We start from the raw sequence: 19353 nt of genomic DNA, 5'->3' as shown, positions 1-19353 counted from the left end.
ATTTTTAGACCCGGTAAAGTGGTCAAATGTGATGGATGCAGGCCGATTTTAATTGAGTTGGGCCATTTTGGGTTTGCGAAAATTCGGGTATGGCCAAGTTGGGTTACGTCGGGTTCAGGTAGTTTGAGTAATCGAGTTATTTAAGGATAATAGTATGGAACAAGTCTTTTTTCCCCATTTTTTTTAGATTGAGTCATAATACATGACATAGTGCTTATATGGTTATTAAACTTTATAATTAATTCATATAATTTGTTTAGTTGCAATTAATTGTTGTTGAATTGCGTTCCTTTGCCGTTAGACGAACTAAATAAATAATATAAAATTCGTTGCAGATACTCATTTTCAACAAAATGATATTTAAGTTTTAGAAAAATGTTTTAGAGAGAGAAAGGACAAAATAGGAAAATGAAGGGCGTGATATAGCAATTCCCAATGGCATAGTGCAGGCCCAAGTGAGATTTATGCAGTTAGCATTGTATCAAGTTACACAAGCCATTAGCTGATGATTTAAGTGTGACTGATTGATTAATTACACATTAGATTGATGAGGGAATGAAGCAGTGGAAGAACAATTGTTCAAAGAAAATTTGGACCCCGAGCAGAATTGTGGCGAGCTGGCGTTCAAGAACGATACCGTTGTCGACTTGATTTCATACGACGACAGAAGATGAAGACAGCCCAAAAGGCAATGATTATTAACTGGATGACTGCCAACACCTTCAAATCTGGAGTTTCAAAGGACATTCTCATAATCTTTAAACAAACAACGATGCACCCGAAACAGAATAAACAGAGTGAACCATGATGAGAAAATCACCTTTCAAATTTCGGATCATGTCGTCTAATCTTCCATTTACTTTCATTTCATCCACATGAAGAGTGTTAGAACTAGTTGTATGGTAATGCTCTGCCTTGTATTCAATGCTATTTCCCATGATGCATGTATTGGGGCAAAAGGAAGCACCATTATATTCATCACTCCCATCACAACAATCTGTATAGGAAAAGTGAAAATTTATTGTGTGAAAAAATAATAAAAAAAATAGTGAACTGAACTCAGTAGTCCTGAAACTGGAAATTAGACGAAATGAAATTCTTACTAGTGTACGTACTTACCACAGATGTGATCATTGACACGAGAGGAAAACAAAAATTGAGGTTGACTTCCCAGATTTCTACAATAAAACTTTCCTCTAGGACATGCTGGGGTCCCTATATGAACAAAAATTAACATGGTCTAGTCAGGTAAAGACTCTAAGATAGTGAATGGATATTTAGAGACAACCGAAGTTTATACAGACTAGGCAATTATTATTGCCTCGTCTATATAGACTCGTTTGGAAGTATCCAACACGGGCGCGTGCCCAATAGTCAGACACAGCTATTTTATGCAAAATATGCAGATTTTGGCTTTAAATGAGGTGCCATTGTCATATCCTTGTCTGAGTAACGAGTGTTGGACACGGGTACGCGAGGTAATATGAAGAGTCAGAGAAACATATAGATAATAAGAGAATACAGAACTACCACTGCGGATGCGGTTCAACGGGCCTAGGTGTCAAATGTCATAACTAATGGCTAAGGTCCAACATTCTGAGTAGTAATGAACAAGAAAAACAGTTCAGCCGCATAACAAAAGAAATGAACTGCAAGTACTGCACTGCTAAATAGAGTATGAATTGACACACTTAAAAATTTACAAGATTTGAATAGTCGATTGGCATATTAACAACTTCATAATGAATATGCGGTAATCTTCAATGCCAGGTTTCAAAAAGACGATAGACTGGCAAGCAGAACAAATTGCCAGAGACCCACACATGAGTAGGGTAGACTAGCCTCAATTGATTTAAAATTTACAACCACACTTTACGACTTACGAGACACAGCCACGCTGATGTATATTGTGTTACAGCTTCCTAGAACAATACCTCCTCATTTTCATAGTAAGCTTTCTACTCACGATTTTGCACAAAAACTAAGAACAACTAATAATAAAAGAAAGAGTGGTGGCGGTAAGTGGAGAAATATAGAAGAGAAATGAGAATGAAATTTACTTTAAAAGGGAGATAAGAACTACTACGGGACCGAGTTAAGAGGGAGTACATGATATGCATTAAGCATTATGTATTAGCTTGTATATAGCTATGTAAACAATGAATGTATACAGTTAGAGTAATTACAAAAAATAACACCTAGGAGGGTGATGCTCTGAGCAATTCTAAAAATACTCACTGTCACAATAATGAGCAATCAGTTTTCTCCAGACTGTATATTATAAGCAAACCTTACATATCAGAATTTAGACATAAATGGCATGAAGAACATATAAAAGATCACTCAGTCTTGCTCTACACTTCTAAGAGGTTAAATTTTGCTTCATTAATAAATTTTAGCAAAGACGGCTTAATGTGAGAAAAGTTCATCAAAAATAAGTACAGGGAAGACACCAGCAGTGCTGCTCGAACCTCACAACAATCTCAAGTGATTAAAATATCGTCATATAGGTTTAGCATTCCAAGGAAATACTAACCACCTAAATAACATTTACTCAATGAATTTTACTATCTTCACAGCTCTATCAACCCCCATGCAAATATTTAAGCTTGGATAAGTAATTTGTTTCGATCATGTCCAAAAAATGAGTCACATTGACCACTCAAATATTATTGGGAAGAGAAAAGTTGTTAAACATTTCCATGCCAACAAATGTAAGTATAACTTGAATATCATGTTTTGTCTCTTCAAGTTCAGTTATAAAATGCTTTCCGTCCTAAATGAAAATGGCATTTTTACGACTCTCTTGCAAATCCACCCTTCCCCCTAAATTTGATATCTTTAATGAGCTAACTCAATTTTTGACTTACTTACAAAGGGGAAAAGAGGTAAATTTACCACTTTGTAAGGTTAGGCAAACTAATACATACCTCTTTGCGGTTTACATTGGAATACTATAATCTATTACTCCCTCCGTCCCGGTCAATTGTTGTCCTTTCGTTTTGGCACAAAGACCAAGGAATGAGGAAAAGGCCAATAACTAAATGACAAGTGGAACAAATTGAATGAGAATGATCAAATTACTCATCAATTTCATTCTTAAAATGGAAAGGACAACAAATGACTGAGATACCCAAAATGGAAAAGGACAACAAATGACCGGGACAGAGGGAGTAATACTTAATAAACTACCTACAAGCCAAGGCTAGTTAAATTTCAAACAGGTTAGCTCATAAACTAATACAAGAAACTGACTTTAAACTACGACTTCCTTGGCATTTCAAGACAAATTATGAGGTAAATTACGATCGTGGTAAAAGAAACCATCGAATTTCTTCACATTTTAATCACTCTCTCACAAATCTTCCTTCCCTTCCCCAATTTCATGTCTTTGACCTCTATCAAAATTCAGACTAATAGCTTAAAATATAACCCATCTTGGCATATTCAGACTAATCATTTCTACAATTCTGCATTTCAATCTATAACACTGATTTTCATGCAATTGCCATATCGTAGCCAGCCAAAGACAGCAAGATAAATCAATGCGTATAACTAAAACACTGGAAGCAATTCAACAAACACTTGACATAACCCAAATCAAATTCACAGTAATACTTTCAGCCCACAACAAGTGGGCAGATCTAGGGGGCTAGCGCCTAGCGCGCACTCATATTTCATCAGCAATTTGCGGCCCTAACGTGAAATTCTGACTCCGCTACTGCCCACAAGAATCAATTGAAAACTTTACAGCATGTAACAGTAACAAAATCCATAAAAATGAAAAGGTAGATTGATAAAGAAGTACCAGGCTCATCAGTGCCATCAATGCAATCACAAAAGTCGTCGTTGAGACGGTCTTTTGCAAATGAATTGGAACCATCCTTGCATTTGATCAGCTCTGCTGCATAATAGTTAATATCTGCAATCCAAAAACAAAACAAAATCAAACAAAGTGTCGAGACTTCAAACTTGAATATGTAAGTTTGGGAAATTAACAAAAATAAATACAACGTAGTTAAACGAAAGGTTGATAAAAGGAGAAACCAAGGGGATGAACTCCGCGAAGCAGGGAAGGAGAAGGTAAAGCAGAGGAAAGTACGAGGATGAACAAGTTGATGGACAGGGAAAGTAGGCATGCTAGTGATGCTACTTTTTTCTTCTTCATTGTCATGGTGGACTTTTCATTTCGTTATTTGGGGCTCCCAATAAACCGGTTTATGGGGAGAAAAGAAAAAAAAGGAACCTATATCGGATTACTACCTTAAATTTATTCGTTTTTGTAATTACTAAATTCAACACACCATTTTACTAAATTCTACACATTTTTCTTTAATTTTCCGTTACTACTCTTCAATAAAAAAAAGACAGAAACAATTCCAAACCCACGGACACCCCCGCCTATCATCCCCCTCCCACAGCCCCGACCACTTTCCACCGGTGTTGACCGCCTGCATCCATCGCCGTCAACTCTATCCCATCCCCACCCCCGTCGTCAACCCAACACCCTCCTTTCTCATTCACTCTCTAACGTCGTCGATCCAACCTTTTGTCATCGCCGTCGATCCAATTCTATGCCGTCGTCGTCGATCTATTGTTGTCATCGACCTGCCGACGCCGTCGACCATCCCCTTCGCGTTGATCGTGTAGCGGAGCGACTGGTGGCTGTCTTAGTTGGCCTCTTCTCTCTCTTTTAGGGTTGTTTGTGGGTAAAAATGAGAGGGCTAAAGTTGGAAAAAGTCGTAAAAAGTGTGCGGGATTCAGTAATATGCGTGTTGGAAATAGCACGTCCCTTTGTTTTTGAGCTAGCATTTGTGTATTTTTTCTGAGCTTAGACCTCAAACTTTACTTGTTTTGAGTATTTGTGTATTTTTTTATGAGTTTATTATGGTTTATAAGTTGGATTTTTTTTTTTTCCCGTCAAAACTCAAATTTAACTAGACTTATATGTAAACTTTATTGTAAAACTCATAATTTTTAAAACAAAACTCAAAAACTTTAATATAATGTTCAGAAACTATAACATTGGTGGTAGTATATCGGATGTATGGTCTACTTACTGGATTATGCGGATTCTATCGAATATTTTGACAATTAAACGGGTTATGCGGATTCGGATTCAGATTGGGTCTACAGGTATTTTGGAGGTCTGTTAGTTTCTTGTAAGACGGATCTATTTGTCTTAATATTAAAACGAGTCAAGTATTATCTTACATGTGTATATATATAAGAGAAATCTGCTACTTTTCTCTATACATGCTGCTTTTGTTTAATTCATACTACTTCACTCGTGTTAAACTTAAGACGAGTATACTCGTCTTAAATAAGAATTTGTGTTTGGAGGTTGAGTTGAGTATACTCGTCTTAAATAAGAATTTGTGTTTGGAGGTTGAGTTTTATGAGATGAGAATTGTGTATATCTACATTAATTATAGTTTGAGACGACTTCACAATGTAAAACGGCCCATTTGTATAAAAATCACACTTTTATTGATAATAATAAACGAATGATTTTTTTTTTCTAGAAAATGATCGTTTCACAATGTGAGAACCGTCTTATTCTATAATTTATGGTGGCTAAAATTTCACCTTTTTTTTGTACGTTTGGCTTAGTTGGGATTCGAGTATGGTAAGATCGCAAAGGTGGTAGAGTTCTTCTCATGAGTTTTAACACGGTTGCATTGTTAGAGTTTCTAGTTAAACTATAATAACCCGTTACCAGTTGATCTAAGTACTCATGGGTTTAATTCGTAGTTTACTAGTTTTAAACCCCTGCAAATTGCACGGGTTTGTTGTTTAAAGTTTTGTATCAAATTATGTAAATAGAGAAGATTGCTCTTTAATTAAAGTCATATTTAATGTTTTCAATGCATATCATAATGTCATTTGCAATTAACAAGTTTTTACCTATCGAAGGTGTTGAGCCTGATATTTCACACTACCGTCAGGCTAGAACTCAGCCTCAGCAGTACCGTTCAAGCTAGTTCTACGTAAGAGTCCAGGCAAGGAGACAGGCTAGAAGACTATATAAGACGGGCATGGCATCATACTGAAAATACTGATCAGGGTACAACTCAGGTCAGGCCTTATTATAAGTCAGCACAGTACAACAATACAACAGGCATTGTCAGGGTACAACAGACACAGTCAAGCTTGCGTACAGAGCAGTTTAGCCTGACAGGCATTGGTACAGGCCAGGAGAGGTACGCAGGGATAAAGTGGACGACTAACATATAATATGGAGAAGATATTTAACAAGCATTGGATGCTAAGCAATTGAGCACATGTCAAAAAGACTAGTGTTCAAGTTGTTCCTATTTTGGTGGAAGACTAAGTCCACATCTTTTACTACATGAAGTAAACATCTTAAACCCTAGCTAAACTAATAAGGAGGCAGCAACAATTAGCTAGGAACGGTCAAGAGAAGAAGAAGTCAATTACAATCAAAGAAACAACCCTAGAAAAGTGGAGCTACTTCCTACTTACAAGCAACTACTCCTTCTACCTATTTTACTATAAATACGAAGCAACAAAGACACATCTCATGACACACTCATCTAGTCTACCTCAAGAAAATACTACAATTATTTAGCAATTACACAATTGTTCTTATACTACGCAAAATACATAATGAATACTCTCCTGGCTTGGTGCCCGTGATTTTTTCCTATTCAAGGGTTTTTTCACGTATAAATCACTATGTTATGTCTCCTTTTATTATTCTTTACTTTTAATATGTCTCTTTTTACTTTATAATCAACCCTGCAAAGGTATAACCACAATACCATCATAATAGGATGATACTAGTTAACCTCACCATAATCTACCCTAGCCGGAATACCCTGGAAATCTGGAATGCCTGGCCGGATTCCAGGCTGCGTAAAAATCGGTCAAAACAATTGGCGCCCACCGTGGGGCAACTAGTTTATCATTCCTACAAATTATTCACAATATCTTTTCTTCTCCACAACAAGTTTTGAGAGCCTTGAGAAAGATCGATAATTTTTTTTCCCCATCTCTACACTTCGAACAGACAAACGTTGAATCCAAAAGAAATATTGTCAAGACAAGCTAGAAGCCCTTCCAATAACAATAAGTATAGCATTGCTTAAGAGAATGCGGAGTTCAAGTGCAAATTTCTCTCTAAAGAAAATCAAAGATAAGTCTTTCTCATATCCAATACAAATTTCACAAACTCAAAACAATATATCTTAAAATTTTGATACTTTGATCTTACTTCTACATTTAAATTTTAGATTTTGTTAATTTTAATAATTTTATGTTCTTAGGAAATTCAACCTTGAACATCAAAATACAAGCCTGGCTGGACAACTTAGCCCTGACCGGAACAAGCTTAAAAGTCATCCCTGAACAGTAGCAGTGCATCACAGACCAGTCTTATCAGGACAGGGAATGATTACCAACACTATGTAACGTAGTAGCCAGGAACAAATCATAAGGGCTGTTCTAGCAGAATTTCATGCAGGGGAGAAAATTCTACCAAGAATTATTGTGCAGGGCTACTATGATAGGTTGTCCTCCATTCCCTCTCCTGGCTGATGCCTGGTCGTCGTTTGCTAGGCTGGCTAGAATGTCCCAGCTAGATATTTCCAAGCTGCACAAAGCCTGGTCAGGATAGGATTTTCATCCTGGCCCAACAAGGGTGTTCAAATATTCCTGCACAGATACATTACTATCCTTTCTATAACATTTAAATAAATACATCATCGCAGTATTGATTCCAAAACAACCATAAGTCAATTTTTTTTAAAACAACAAGCATCTTGCATATGATAGTTTTAGTCAGTCCTGATACACTAGTGTTAACCTAGCCTGACCTGACTGTTTTTGGAGAGATAAACCAGCCTGACCTGACTGTTTTCGGAGAAATAAATCAGCCTGGCCTGGTTTATTTTGCAAAGATAAATTAGCCTGACCTGACTGGTCATAACTGATATGCTAAGATCTATTATCATACTACCTTAAGGAATTCTCACATGATTACTCATTCACTTTTTCTTGTTATATATCAAGATTTTTCACCATAGAACTAGAAACTTTGAACCAATAGAATTGTTACCTTTAACGGTTGACAATACACGGATAACTGGAGATATAATCTATCCTGACCAGCTAGTCGACATGGCTGTTATTGAATAATTCGTGTGAATCATTTAAAAGTTATTTGTGTTATCCTTGAACGATATTTCAGTTCTGCCAAGTGCAACTCTTTGTAACATGTGGCAAGCTTATAAGTTACAAGGAAACCAAAAAAAAAGCATATAAGCTTGTCCTGAACAGATTAAAGCAAACTGGAGCTCCAATCACCAAAGTCAGTCAGGGGTATCCAAAAGCTGGCGCCTGGCAGGAAAAGTTACAGCCCTGGACATATTCTTATCCAGGCCCTTAGAAACATGCAAAGCTTTCTATAACCTTCCTGAAAGGAAAATACAATTATTCGTGTGGACTCCTGATCATGAGACAACACTCCAAACTATTTTTCTACTCCTCTGTTAATGGCCTGGCTAGGAAAAATGAAACCACTATCAGTTTACTCATTCCTGTGACTGAGAGAACCGTCATTACAATCCTAGTCAGGAAAGATAATGATCAGCAACACCCAGCCAATTCAGTAAGTAAAAGTCTACTAGATGCGGACATGAGGTATGGCTTTCTTGACAAATATGTTTTAGCTATAATTATGTCATGTAATAAGCATCGTCTCTATTATAAATCTCGCCCTATTATAGTCAGACTAACCTCCCCTTTAAATTAGTCTTGAGGAAGCCTGAACTATCGGTCAAAAAGATGACCAAGTAGTCAGTCCAGCTTCACATATAAGATATCACCTTTGAACCCAGGCCAGCAAACAAATCTTATGCCCTATCATACTTTGTGGCTGATTTCAGTCCTAACCCAGAATCAAACTTTAAACCAATTAGACACCTAGACCTCCGGTCAGGGATGAACCATGTTTATATATGGGGCAACCAACATGCAAGGGACATGATTAGGTTTAGTACTAAAATCGCCATAAGGGGACATAATAGCACATGTTGTAAGCCGTTTATTCAAAGTTGTCAACAATGAAGATCGATACAAAGCTATCATAGTAGGGCTCAGGGCTGAACCATACTTGAGATGTCTTGAACCACACAAAGCTAAGCAAGATCTCCAGGGCATATATGATGGATGTTGTGTCAACCACAAAGAGGAAGAAGCCTGGCCAGCAAAATGCTCAGAGCTGACTATTATTGGCCAACTCTGAGGGCCAATTGCCTGAACTACGACACAAAATGTGAAGCTTGACACAAACATACTCCAATAATCTAACACGATTACTTGTCTCCTTTTTCTTTATCAGCAGGATGTCAGGCTATCCAAAAGTAAAATGCTAGGCAGAATTAAACAACAAAGTGGTTATAAACTATTTGAAAAAGAAGCTGATCAGGAAGCAGGGTAGATGGGCTAAAGAGGTACCACTACCCAATGAGCAGATATGATAAGTCCAAAAATTCTACCATGGCAGTCAGGTTCCTTGTTCCCTGGTCTATGGTTTCGAAGTACTAATCCTTGTAGAGGTCTACATACTAACACCAAGATACGGCCTGAACACCATTAAAACAAATGACAAGCCTGACCTTAAAGGAATAACTAAGAGATGCAGCCAGAATCAAGATAACATCCTAACATCACGCAGTAGCTAAGAGTTACAACAAGAATTTCAGGAATAAAGTTTTCAAAGACAGAGCACCTTATCTTGCGAAAAGTCTTCCCAAAATACTAAAGATATGTCACCAGGCATAACTAGCTCTTATAATAGAAGGCTTCTACCTAATTGATTCAATTATTGGACAAGGCACTTACAGGCCACAAACACTACAAGGGTTCTTGATTCCAACATATTGGAATCTCACTAGACCTGACAAAAGTATACCGAACCCGAAAAACCGATCGAAAATACCTGAATCGACACCTGACCATACACCCGAAAGGTATAACTGAACTTCACCCCGAAACCTGAATCGACCTGAATTGATTCGAAATCGAACCGAATTTGTAATATCCGAAATAGACCCAAAATCGAATGAACCTGAACTGTTTCAACCTGAATTGTTTTAATCCGAACCGATATATACCTGAACCGATTTCAACCCGTACATTGATGACAGAAACCAAACATTGAAACCCGAAATGACCCGAATGTACCTAGGCGTCACATCTAGGGTGTCCTTTTGTACATGAGTGTCACCCATTTGACGTCAATGAATTAATATTATATCATTGTTATACAAAAAAATATTATTTATTACTTTTTTAAAAAAATATTTTTCGTATTATATCTAATGTTTTGAATAAAGACCTAATCCCTTAACATCCGATCCGATTATGACCTGACTCGAATCTCATCCGGTCTGATATTAACCCGGCTCGAACTTTATTTGCACCGATATTAACCCAACTCGAACCTGAACCGATCCGAAATATCTACAACCGATTAAAAGTCAAAACTGAATCCAACCCGAATTGAACCGAACTGAAATCGAAAAAAAAAATAAACCGAAATAACCCGATCCGAAAGAACCCGAACCGAAACTGATCCGATTGACCCGTTTTCCACCTCTAAATCTCACCCAACCAAAAATGTTCCACGCATAAAGCATAATCGTACTCGTGAGAAATTTTATCCTGCATGTTCAAGGTAAAAACCCAAACTTACTCATCTGAATGTATCATATGCAATTCGTGAATGATCTATATGCCTTTCCTGAACATGATACATGACAATGTGCATTATTTTCCTGCCTACCTGTCTGTAAATTCACATGCCTACTATTCTAATAAAAACTGCTTTACTTGAATCCTGAAAAATGGTTTCTGCTCAATATATTCATTTATCAATTTTCTATAATATGCATAAACAAATGTTCAGGATTGAGGGCCACTCCTTTAGCCTGTATAGCACTCAATCGTGCCTGAATGTAATCGGTTACCAACACCAAAACGAAAAAATCAAAGCCCTTCAGTCAGGCTAAGGATGATAAGCCCTCCAGCCAGGCAAAAATCCTTTTATACGGGGACGAAGGTGAAAGATCCTGACAACTCGTACAAAGCCCTCCAGACAGGCATAATCAAAGCCCTCCAGTTAGGCTAAGGATAATAAGCCCTCCAGCCAGGCAAAAATCCTTTTATACGGGGATAAAGGTGAAAGATCCTGACAACTCGTACAAAGCTCTCCAGACAGGCATAATCAAAGCCCTCCAGTCAGGCCAAGGATCATAAGCCCTTCAGACAGGCAAATATCCTTTCAAAAGTACAACTATCGAAAAATAGGTGTAACCTTTGCAACTATTTTTTAATTTTTTTTGTAGGTTATGAAATATACATGATACAAATCGTACAAGATATAAAAAACAAGTTCGTCCCCAGGACAGGAACAACATTCATGAACCAACAGAATACGATAAATGTCCCCAGGACATGATTTCTATTTACTAACCCTTACCCCCTTGGGGCAAAGGCACAAAAGATTAATTGTTTTACCAAGGACATTCTCCTTGGTTGGGCAAAACACCACAAGAAACTGTTTAACATTTCTGCCAATAACGTCCCTCCTGCTAGGGTTAAACACTATCACCAATCAGAAATTGTTGCTGGCCTGACCGAGCACCAGAATTCTTCTTTTCTCATGAAGGACAACCGCGTCCATCAGCTTAGGATCCCAGGGATGTTCTAGAACTAATGTCTTCACTCAAAAGGTGTCCTGAAAAGTTCTAGCATTATTTATCTTCATCAGCACTGGGGCATCCTACATAACATATTGCTCAAAAGTTGTCTTATACTCATCATCATGTCCTGAAGGAGGAAACTTCACCTCAACTTCATCGTCATAATTCTAATAAAAATTGGGCTATATATCATCAAGCAACATATCTGTGATTGCTTGATTATTGCCACCAGGTTTACTATTTCCTATAATTATATTTCACTCTCCTGTTTTTCTTTATAATCTCCACCTATCAGGAGCTATCATTCACGTCAATAACACTGAGTGCATGACTAATCTAAATTTTGTTTAGGACTATCTAAATGCTAGTACAAAAAATATTGCAGGGATATTAATTCATACACACTTGATAAATACACTTGATCAATATACAAACATTGTCGATCTGCTCTTTACTCTAATTTTTTCTATCATATAGTGGGGCAAAAACAAGTCCTACCAATTGTATGCAGGTTAGAAATAATCCTTAGACGCGTAAGAAAGGGGTTATTTTTTCATATATGGCCCGACCCAGCGCAGTGAAGAAATAATAAGCCAGTTTTATGTACAACTGCATGATCGAGCTTTTTCTATGATTGGAATGAAGTTATATCCTCATTATTGGCTTGAATCACAAATAATAAGGAGATAAGAGGCAATTGTTGAGCCTGATATTTCACACTACCGTCAGGCTAGAACTCAGCCTCGGCAGTACCGTTCAGGCTAGTTCTACGTAAGAGTCCAGGCAAGGAGACAGGCTAGAAGACTATATCAGACGGACATTGCATCATACTAAAAATACTGATCAGGGTACAACTCAGGTAAGGCCTTATTATAAGTCAGCACAGTACAACAGTACAGCAGGTATTGTCAGGGTACAGTAGACACAGTCAAGCTTGCGTACAGAGCAGTTTAGCCTGACATGCATTGGTACAGGCCAGGAGAGGTACGCATGGATAAACTGGACGACTAACATATAATATGGAGAAGATATTTAACAAGCATTGGATGCTAAGCAATTGAGCACATGTCAAAAAGACTAGTCTTCAAGTTGTTCCTATTTTGGTGGAAGACTAAGTCCACATCTTTTACTACATGAAGTAAACATCTTAAACCCTAGCTAAACTAATAAGGAGGCAGCAACAATTAGCAAGGAACGGTCAAGAGAAGAAGAATTCAACTACAATCAAGGAAACAACCCTAGAAAAGTGGAGCTACTTCCTACTTACAAGCAACTACTCCTTCTACCTATTTTACTATAAATACGAAGCAACAAAGACACATCTCATGACACACTCATTAGTCTACCTCAAGAAAATACTGCAATTATTTAGCAATTACACAAGTGTTCTTATACTACGCAAAATACATAATGAATACTCTCCTGGCTTGGTGCCCGTGGTTTTTTTCCCATTCAAGGGTTTTTCCACGTATAAATCATTGTGTTATGTCTCCTTTTATTATTCTTACTTTTAATATGTCTCTTTTTACTTTATAATCAACCCTGCAAAGGTATAACCATAATACCATCATACTAGGATGATACTAGTTAACCTCACCATAATCTACCCTAGCCGGAATACCCTGGAATGCCTGGCCGAATTCCAGGCTGCGTAAAAATCGGTCAAAACAGAAGGTATCTAAAATATAGTAATAATAAAACTACATTTTATATAATCATATATCAAAACCTAGCAAAAGATAGACAAAATTAAAGAAAAAACAACAACAATAAATTGTTACAATGTATAATCATAAGTAAATTGTACTATAACTTCTCAAAAATTTATTGATAGTAGAGTAAAGTCGTCACACCCTTATCAAAAACAAATTTATAAAGCTCGATACCTAACTAGTAAAGTTTGGTAAGTCGAGGTCGATCACAAGGATGGTGAGGTTAGGCTACAAGTCTATTGTTTAGTTTAAGTTTAATCGGATGCAAAACATGTGAATGGATACTATGCTAACAAAATAATCTAAGAACATTAATTAAACAAACAAACAAGCACGAAGATAAAGAGAGTATATGCTAGGGTTTCGGGTTCATTTAGATAAGGAGAGGGAGATGCAAAAGTCTACGAGAATTGGGTCACGGTTTCGGTCTAGGAATCGAAGCTAGTTTCCTAGTCACCTTAAACTCACCATAAAACTTTTGTATTATGTCAAACTCATCACATACATGCTATCAAACACTCTTATTCACTCTCATGTAAAAAAAATGTTAAGCAAAATTCAAAGAAAGGTAAGAACTTTCATTCATCCGTTTCATCGAACACCTTCAATGCAAGTATGTAAAGACTCGATTTTTAACCCATATTCAAATTTAAACAACTCATTATCATCCCTCATGTTTACCCAAACTCCTCCTTTAACCCTAGACTAATTCTACTCAAACATAGTTAACACAAGCAATACACATACACCAATACTAACCATGCCAAACATGGTTAGCAACAAGATTAAATAAACAATATAAGATGAAATGAAAAACGTGTAAACAATTGAAATAGAGAAAAATTAAGATAAGAAATATACCAACTTAAATTAAAGGAGGAAACTTGGATTGAAAAATGGAGGATGAATGTCTTCTCGTCTTCCAAAATTACAACCCAAAATTAATTGTAAACTAATGAAAGGAGAGAAATTTGTATACTAAGAACAAAAAAAAAAAAAGATTACAAATTTAATTGGGAGGAATTAAGAGGAAAAATAAGAGAGTTTCTAGATCTAAAACTACTCCTAATGCTAAGCTACTGTTTCTGCCTTCTAAGAAATGCTGCCGTCTAAAGTATGAGTGTTGGTGCCTTTCTTTACTGTCTTCATCACCCTTTTTAAACACTCTTCAAAAGACGTAACTACCCTTACTAAAACAAAACAAGAAGAATAAAAAGAAGGGGCTGCTTAGTCATTATATCCAAGTTTGGTCCACCAACAAACACAAATAATAGATCACCCCCAATATTAGAGGCGCGACAAGAACGAATGAAACCGAGGAGCAAGTGCGGAGGCGCTGCTGGTTATGCGCCATGGTGGTGGAGCGAAGATGGTGCGCGACGGAGTAGCAGGTGCGCTGGTGCGAGCAGGAGGAGTACGGTCTGCTAGTGTCGAATTCAGAACCGATGGTTGCTTCATTGCAGGTGAGCTGATTGATGGCGGTGCTGCTGATTGGAGTCGTGGTTGATGATGGTGGCTGCTGCTGGTTGTAATGTTGCTGCTGGTGATGCGAAAAATGGTGGTGGACTCGGTTGAGTCGTGGGGTTGCCGTGGTGCTGCTCTTGTTGTCGGGTTTCTGGGTTGATGATGCGGCTGGGTTACAATGGTGAGGTGAATGATGGTGAATAAGAATGGTGACATGAAATTGGTGATGAAGGTCTTGATCGAAGATGGTCAGGGGAAGGAGGAGGATGGCTATGGTCTTGGTCAAGATTAACTTATCTTTGACTTTGACTCATCTCAATTCCTTGACTCGCTAATTCCGTCTTGCAATCCCGTCTTACCTACACATAATAATATTAATAAATAAGTAATAATAATAATACTAATGTAATATATACATACGACTAATTATTATAAATTAGTAAATAAAATGAGCCTTTTAATCATTTAAGCACGCAAAATCGAGTCGGAATAAGGTATAAACGCGGGGTAAAAAGCGACTAAAATACTACTCATCAAATCTCCCCACACTTAAACCTTACTCGTCCTCGAGTAAGCTCATTAAATAAACAAAGACCCGTAATATAAGAAACTAGCTAAACTAATAATATCCGATGAAAGGCAATTAACGGGCCTTCTCCGTCCCTTCAACTCACATTGAAATACAATGAGGTATGCATTCCGATGCAAGGCAAGTGGGGGCTTGCGGAAAATTGGACACATCTTGACATGAAGCACAAAACAAATAACAAGATGCATCAACAAAATGAATAGCCACTTCCTCATCAAGTAGCGGAGTCAACTAAAAGGGAACAAATTTAAGAGCATATACTCCGTCACATATACTAGTTCAACAAATCACTAAGGCTAAGAGGATGGTACTAAATCACCTCCAAATGGTGTTAAACTAGACTACTTTCGTCCTCAATTTCCAAATACTTTCGTCATGGGCGATCGGATGACGTGGAATGATGATCCCCATGATGCTAGTAGCATATGACATGACAAGTCTCGAGTTCTCTACAAAAGTAAAGGTCATGGATCGTCCCAAGCTCAACAAAGTGGTTTGACAAAAGAGTTTTTTGGGAATAAAGTGCTCAAATCATTTTAGAAAAGGGTAGATATGACTAGCATTCAAAATTTGACCTCACTTGACTTTCACATTTCAAAATTAGAGTTGGGGTTTATCCCTTCCGTGCTAATGTCCTTTGCTTTCGCCAATCACTTATTAGGCAACCGGTTAACCTCTAGACAGTAGCTTTTCGGGGTGATAGTCACTCTGTCTTTGGGCGGTTGAATTCACAACCGTGTGGGGGCCAAATTCAATGGATCCCTCTCCAAAGCACATCTAAGTGGTACGCCTCCATCAAAACGACTAAAATTCTCAACATTTCAACATTTCAAAACATTTGAGGTTTCCTTGGCAATAAAACGTTTCCACATAATAAAATCTTTGAAATGAGCACTTCAAACTTATTGATAGAAAGTATTTTGGGTTGCCATACCACAAAGTCAAACAAGGTCACCTAGACAAGTTAACCAAGTCCATATCGCATCACGGGGTTGGATAGGTGACTCACATGCAAACCCTTGACTAGGCTTTGGGTCATGGGTCGAAAGACACTAGTATGACACAATCTAGGGTGTTTTACATCCATTCTAGTAGGCAAAGTCTTAAGTTGAAAAGAGTATTTATAATGGCCTAATTGCTCTTGTCAAAGTTCCCAATTAGGCACTTTTCAAAATATTTCATCTAAATGCAACTATATGCCATGGATGCAACTAGTATATACATGTTATAATGCAAGTGCAACTATCAAGCTAAATGTTAAGTAACTAATGCAATCTAATCCTAACAACACATAGGCACATATCCATCAAGTCCCAAGATATGGAACATCCTCCTCAACATACAAAGCCCAACCTCCTCAATTATAAATAAGACAAAAGAGAGGGAGAAAGGAGAAGAGATAGGAGCGATTATACCAAGCGTCTTCTAACTCCTTAGCATATGCCTCCGATATTCCAAATGTACCTATGCATTTTATTACACAAACAACGATATATACAAGACATGTTAGAGGAGTTTCCTCCCCACACTTATTCGTTTATATAAGGAAATGCAAATAAATAAAAGCATGTTTTTGTAATTTTTGAAAATTTTCATTTTTTTTGGATTTTAAAGAATAAATCCCCTCCCCACACTTAAATTTTACATCGTCCTCGATGGAACGCAAAGTAGGGAAGAAATTGAAAAATAAAAGACATGTTTTTGTATTTTTAAATAATAGAATTTTCTCCCCACACTTATTTATTTACATAATTTCCAATGGAAATAAATGTGTGGAGGAAATTCGAAAATGAAATACATGTTTTTGAAGATTTTTGAAATATAAAATTTCCTCCCCACACTTATTTATTTACTATGTTTCAAAAAGAAACAAATGTGTGGAGGAAATTGAAATTAAATGCATATTTTTGGTTTTTCAATTTTTTTTTCAAAGAAAAGAACATGTTTTTGGGTTTTTAGAAAAATTTATCAAAAAGAAAAAGAAGCATAAAAAGCTTGGGCTGCCTCCCAAGAAGCGCGATTTTGAGGAAACCGCCAAACCTACAATCAAACACAACAAAAAAGTGAGTTATTTAAAAATCTCATCAAAGATCTCATTAACTTATCAAAAGAAGATGACCAATTTTCAACAAAATGGTTATATGCAATGAAGAGCAACAAGCATGACAAATGACATATATAAGAGACAAGATGAGTCATAAGCAATTTGTAAGAAAAGGTGAGCACAACAAATGTGCCATACTCACCCCAAGCCTTATCATTTTCTTCCAAAGGCACAAGAGGTAGACTCTTCAAGTCATGCATATCATCACAATCCTCTTTCACATCTTCCCCAAGAGTGGTGATTATGTCTCCATTCTCAAATTTCTCCATCAAGCAATCATCAAGAGACAAATCACCCTCTTTGAAAAGATCATCACAATCATACTCAACAACCACATATTCAAGTAAAGGGGTAAGACAAATGAGGTCTAAATGATTGGTAGATGAAAAGAACTCATCATCAACACAAAAGCAAGCCTCAAATTTCTCCAAAAGAAGTTCATTGAGTGGAAGCACATCATAACCCCTCACTTGTTCTTCTTCACTAGCCTCATCATCAATTTCAAAGCCAAGTCCATCTTCACTCCTAACAAACTCCATCCTTAAGGAGACACCCTCCCATTTTATCAAGTTTCCAACACTAACATCATCACAAATAAGGGTGGGTGTTCCAATCTCCTCAACCACAAAGTTCTCATCTAAATACACAACAAGATTGTTGTAAGTCAAGCCTATAAACTCTTCATCATAAGGCTCATCAACAATCTCAAATTCCTCACAAAAACTCTCAAGCCTTTCATTCTCCAAAGGGGTTTCTACTCTTTTATCTTCCTCACAATTCTTATCATTATTTTTCCTTTCTAACTCAAGAATCATCCTCTCAACATACTCTCTTCCCAATGACTCATGATCAACCACAAATGATACACACTCCAACTCATTCAAATACAATTGCTCCACAACTTTATCTTCAAGTAAACAATTTGCCTCAATCAATCCATAATCACATTCAAACATCATAACCTCTACCTCACACCCATTACTAGATAATTTGGAATTCACATGATGTGGTGTAGGTTGGCATAAGGAGTGTGAAAGTTGTCTTGAAAAATGGTGAGGTGGTTCATAAGAATTGTTAAAGACATGCAAATCATCAACATTATTCACCATATAATCATCCATGGGGGTTTGGGGAAAAGAAGAGAGACACGCATCAATGTTATCTCCAAAACTACCACATGGTTCGCAATTAAATGAAAAGGCTTGCATGTCACACACATTCATCGGAAGAAGGGAAGAATGATAAAAGGGAACATCATGCATATCATTATTAACATCATTTATCACATTCATGTTCACAAGGGGTGAGTATGAATAAGGAAGACAAGCATTTGAGTCATATCCTAAATCACCACAAGATTCATAAGAAGATGTTAAATCATGCATAACATTCACATTCAAGGGAGGTGAAATTTGATTAGGGAAAGTGTTTGGCGCATCGTAATGAGGTGGAGAATAAAGTGGTGTACAAGAGGGATCAAAGAAATGCAAGTTATCAACATCACTTATCAAACAATCATTCATTGGGGCTTGGATAGTATAGGAAGGGCACAAGTCAAAACTATCTTCAAAACCACCACATGACACATAATTTGATGAAGAAACATGCATAGAATACATTGGGTGAAAGGGAGCATGGTATGGTTGAACATTGTGCATATTATCTTCATTATTCATCACATTCATCAATATGGGAGGTGGGGATGCATATAAAGAACAAGCACAAGAATCATTTCCCAAATAACCACATGTATCA

The 19353-nt window shown here is 37.1% G+C and overlaps 1 protein-coding gene across 2 annotated transcripts; it reads right to left on the bottom strand.

Annotated features, from left to right (window-relative positions):
* Positions 1-401: 401 nt before the first annotated feature.
* Positions 402-4235, bottom strand: LOC141616769 (glucosidase 2 subunit beta). 2 transcript variants are annotated; one of them, XM_074433902.1, is made up of 5 exons: positions 4048-4234; positions 3809-3922; positions 1120-1215; positions 821-997; positions 402-728 (listed from the first exon to the last, which is right to left on the bottom strand). In XM_074433902.1, the coding sequence occupies exons 1-5, from the start codon at positions 4172-4174 to the stop codon at positions 625-627; spliced, it is 618 nt and encodes a 205-aa protein (XP_074290003.1). In that variant the 5' UTR covers positions 4175-4234; the 3' UTR covers positions 402-624. The 2 variants fall into 2 exon arrangements, with proteins under 2 accessions (XP_074290003.1, XP_074290004.1); XM_074433903.1 differs by lacking the exon at positions 1120-1215 and having other exon boundaries at positions 4048-4235.
* Positions 4236-19353: the final 15118 nt, after the last annotated feature.

This window comes from Silene latifolia, chromosome X, assembly GCF_048544455.1.
Source record: "Silene latifolia isolate original U9 population chromosome X, ASM4854445v1, whole genome shotgun sequence".
Classification (NCBI taxonomy): domain Eukaryota; kingdom Viridiplantae; phylum Streptophyta; class Magnoliopsida; order Caryophyllales; family Caryophyllaceae; genus Silene; species Silene latifolia.
Note: the sequence above shows the minus strand (reverse complement) of the source record. Positions and strands in the feature narration are given on the sequence as shown.

Bases quoted from the DNA above. Each gene is read 5' to 3' on its own strand.
- LOC141616769 (XM_074433902.1), bottom strand. From the start codon at position 4,174: ATGACAATGAAGAAGAAAAAAGTAGCATCACTAGCATGCCTACTTTCC. The intron at 3,923-4,047 runs GTTTCTCCTTTT...TTTGGATTGCAG, and splicing joins TCGCGGAGTTCATCCCCTTG to ATATTAACTATTATGCAGCA. The intron at 1,216-3,808 runs GTACTTCTTTAT...TTGTTCATATAG, and splicing joins TGATGGCACTGATGAGCCTG to GGACCCCAGCATGTCCTAGA.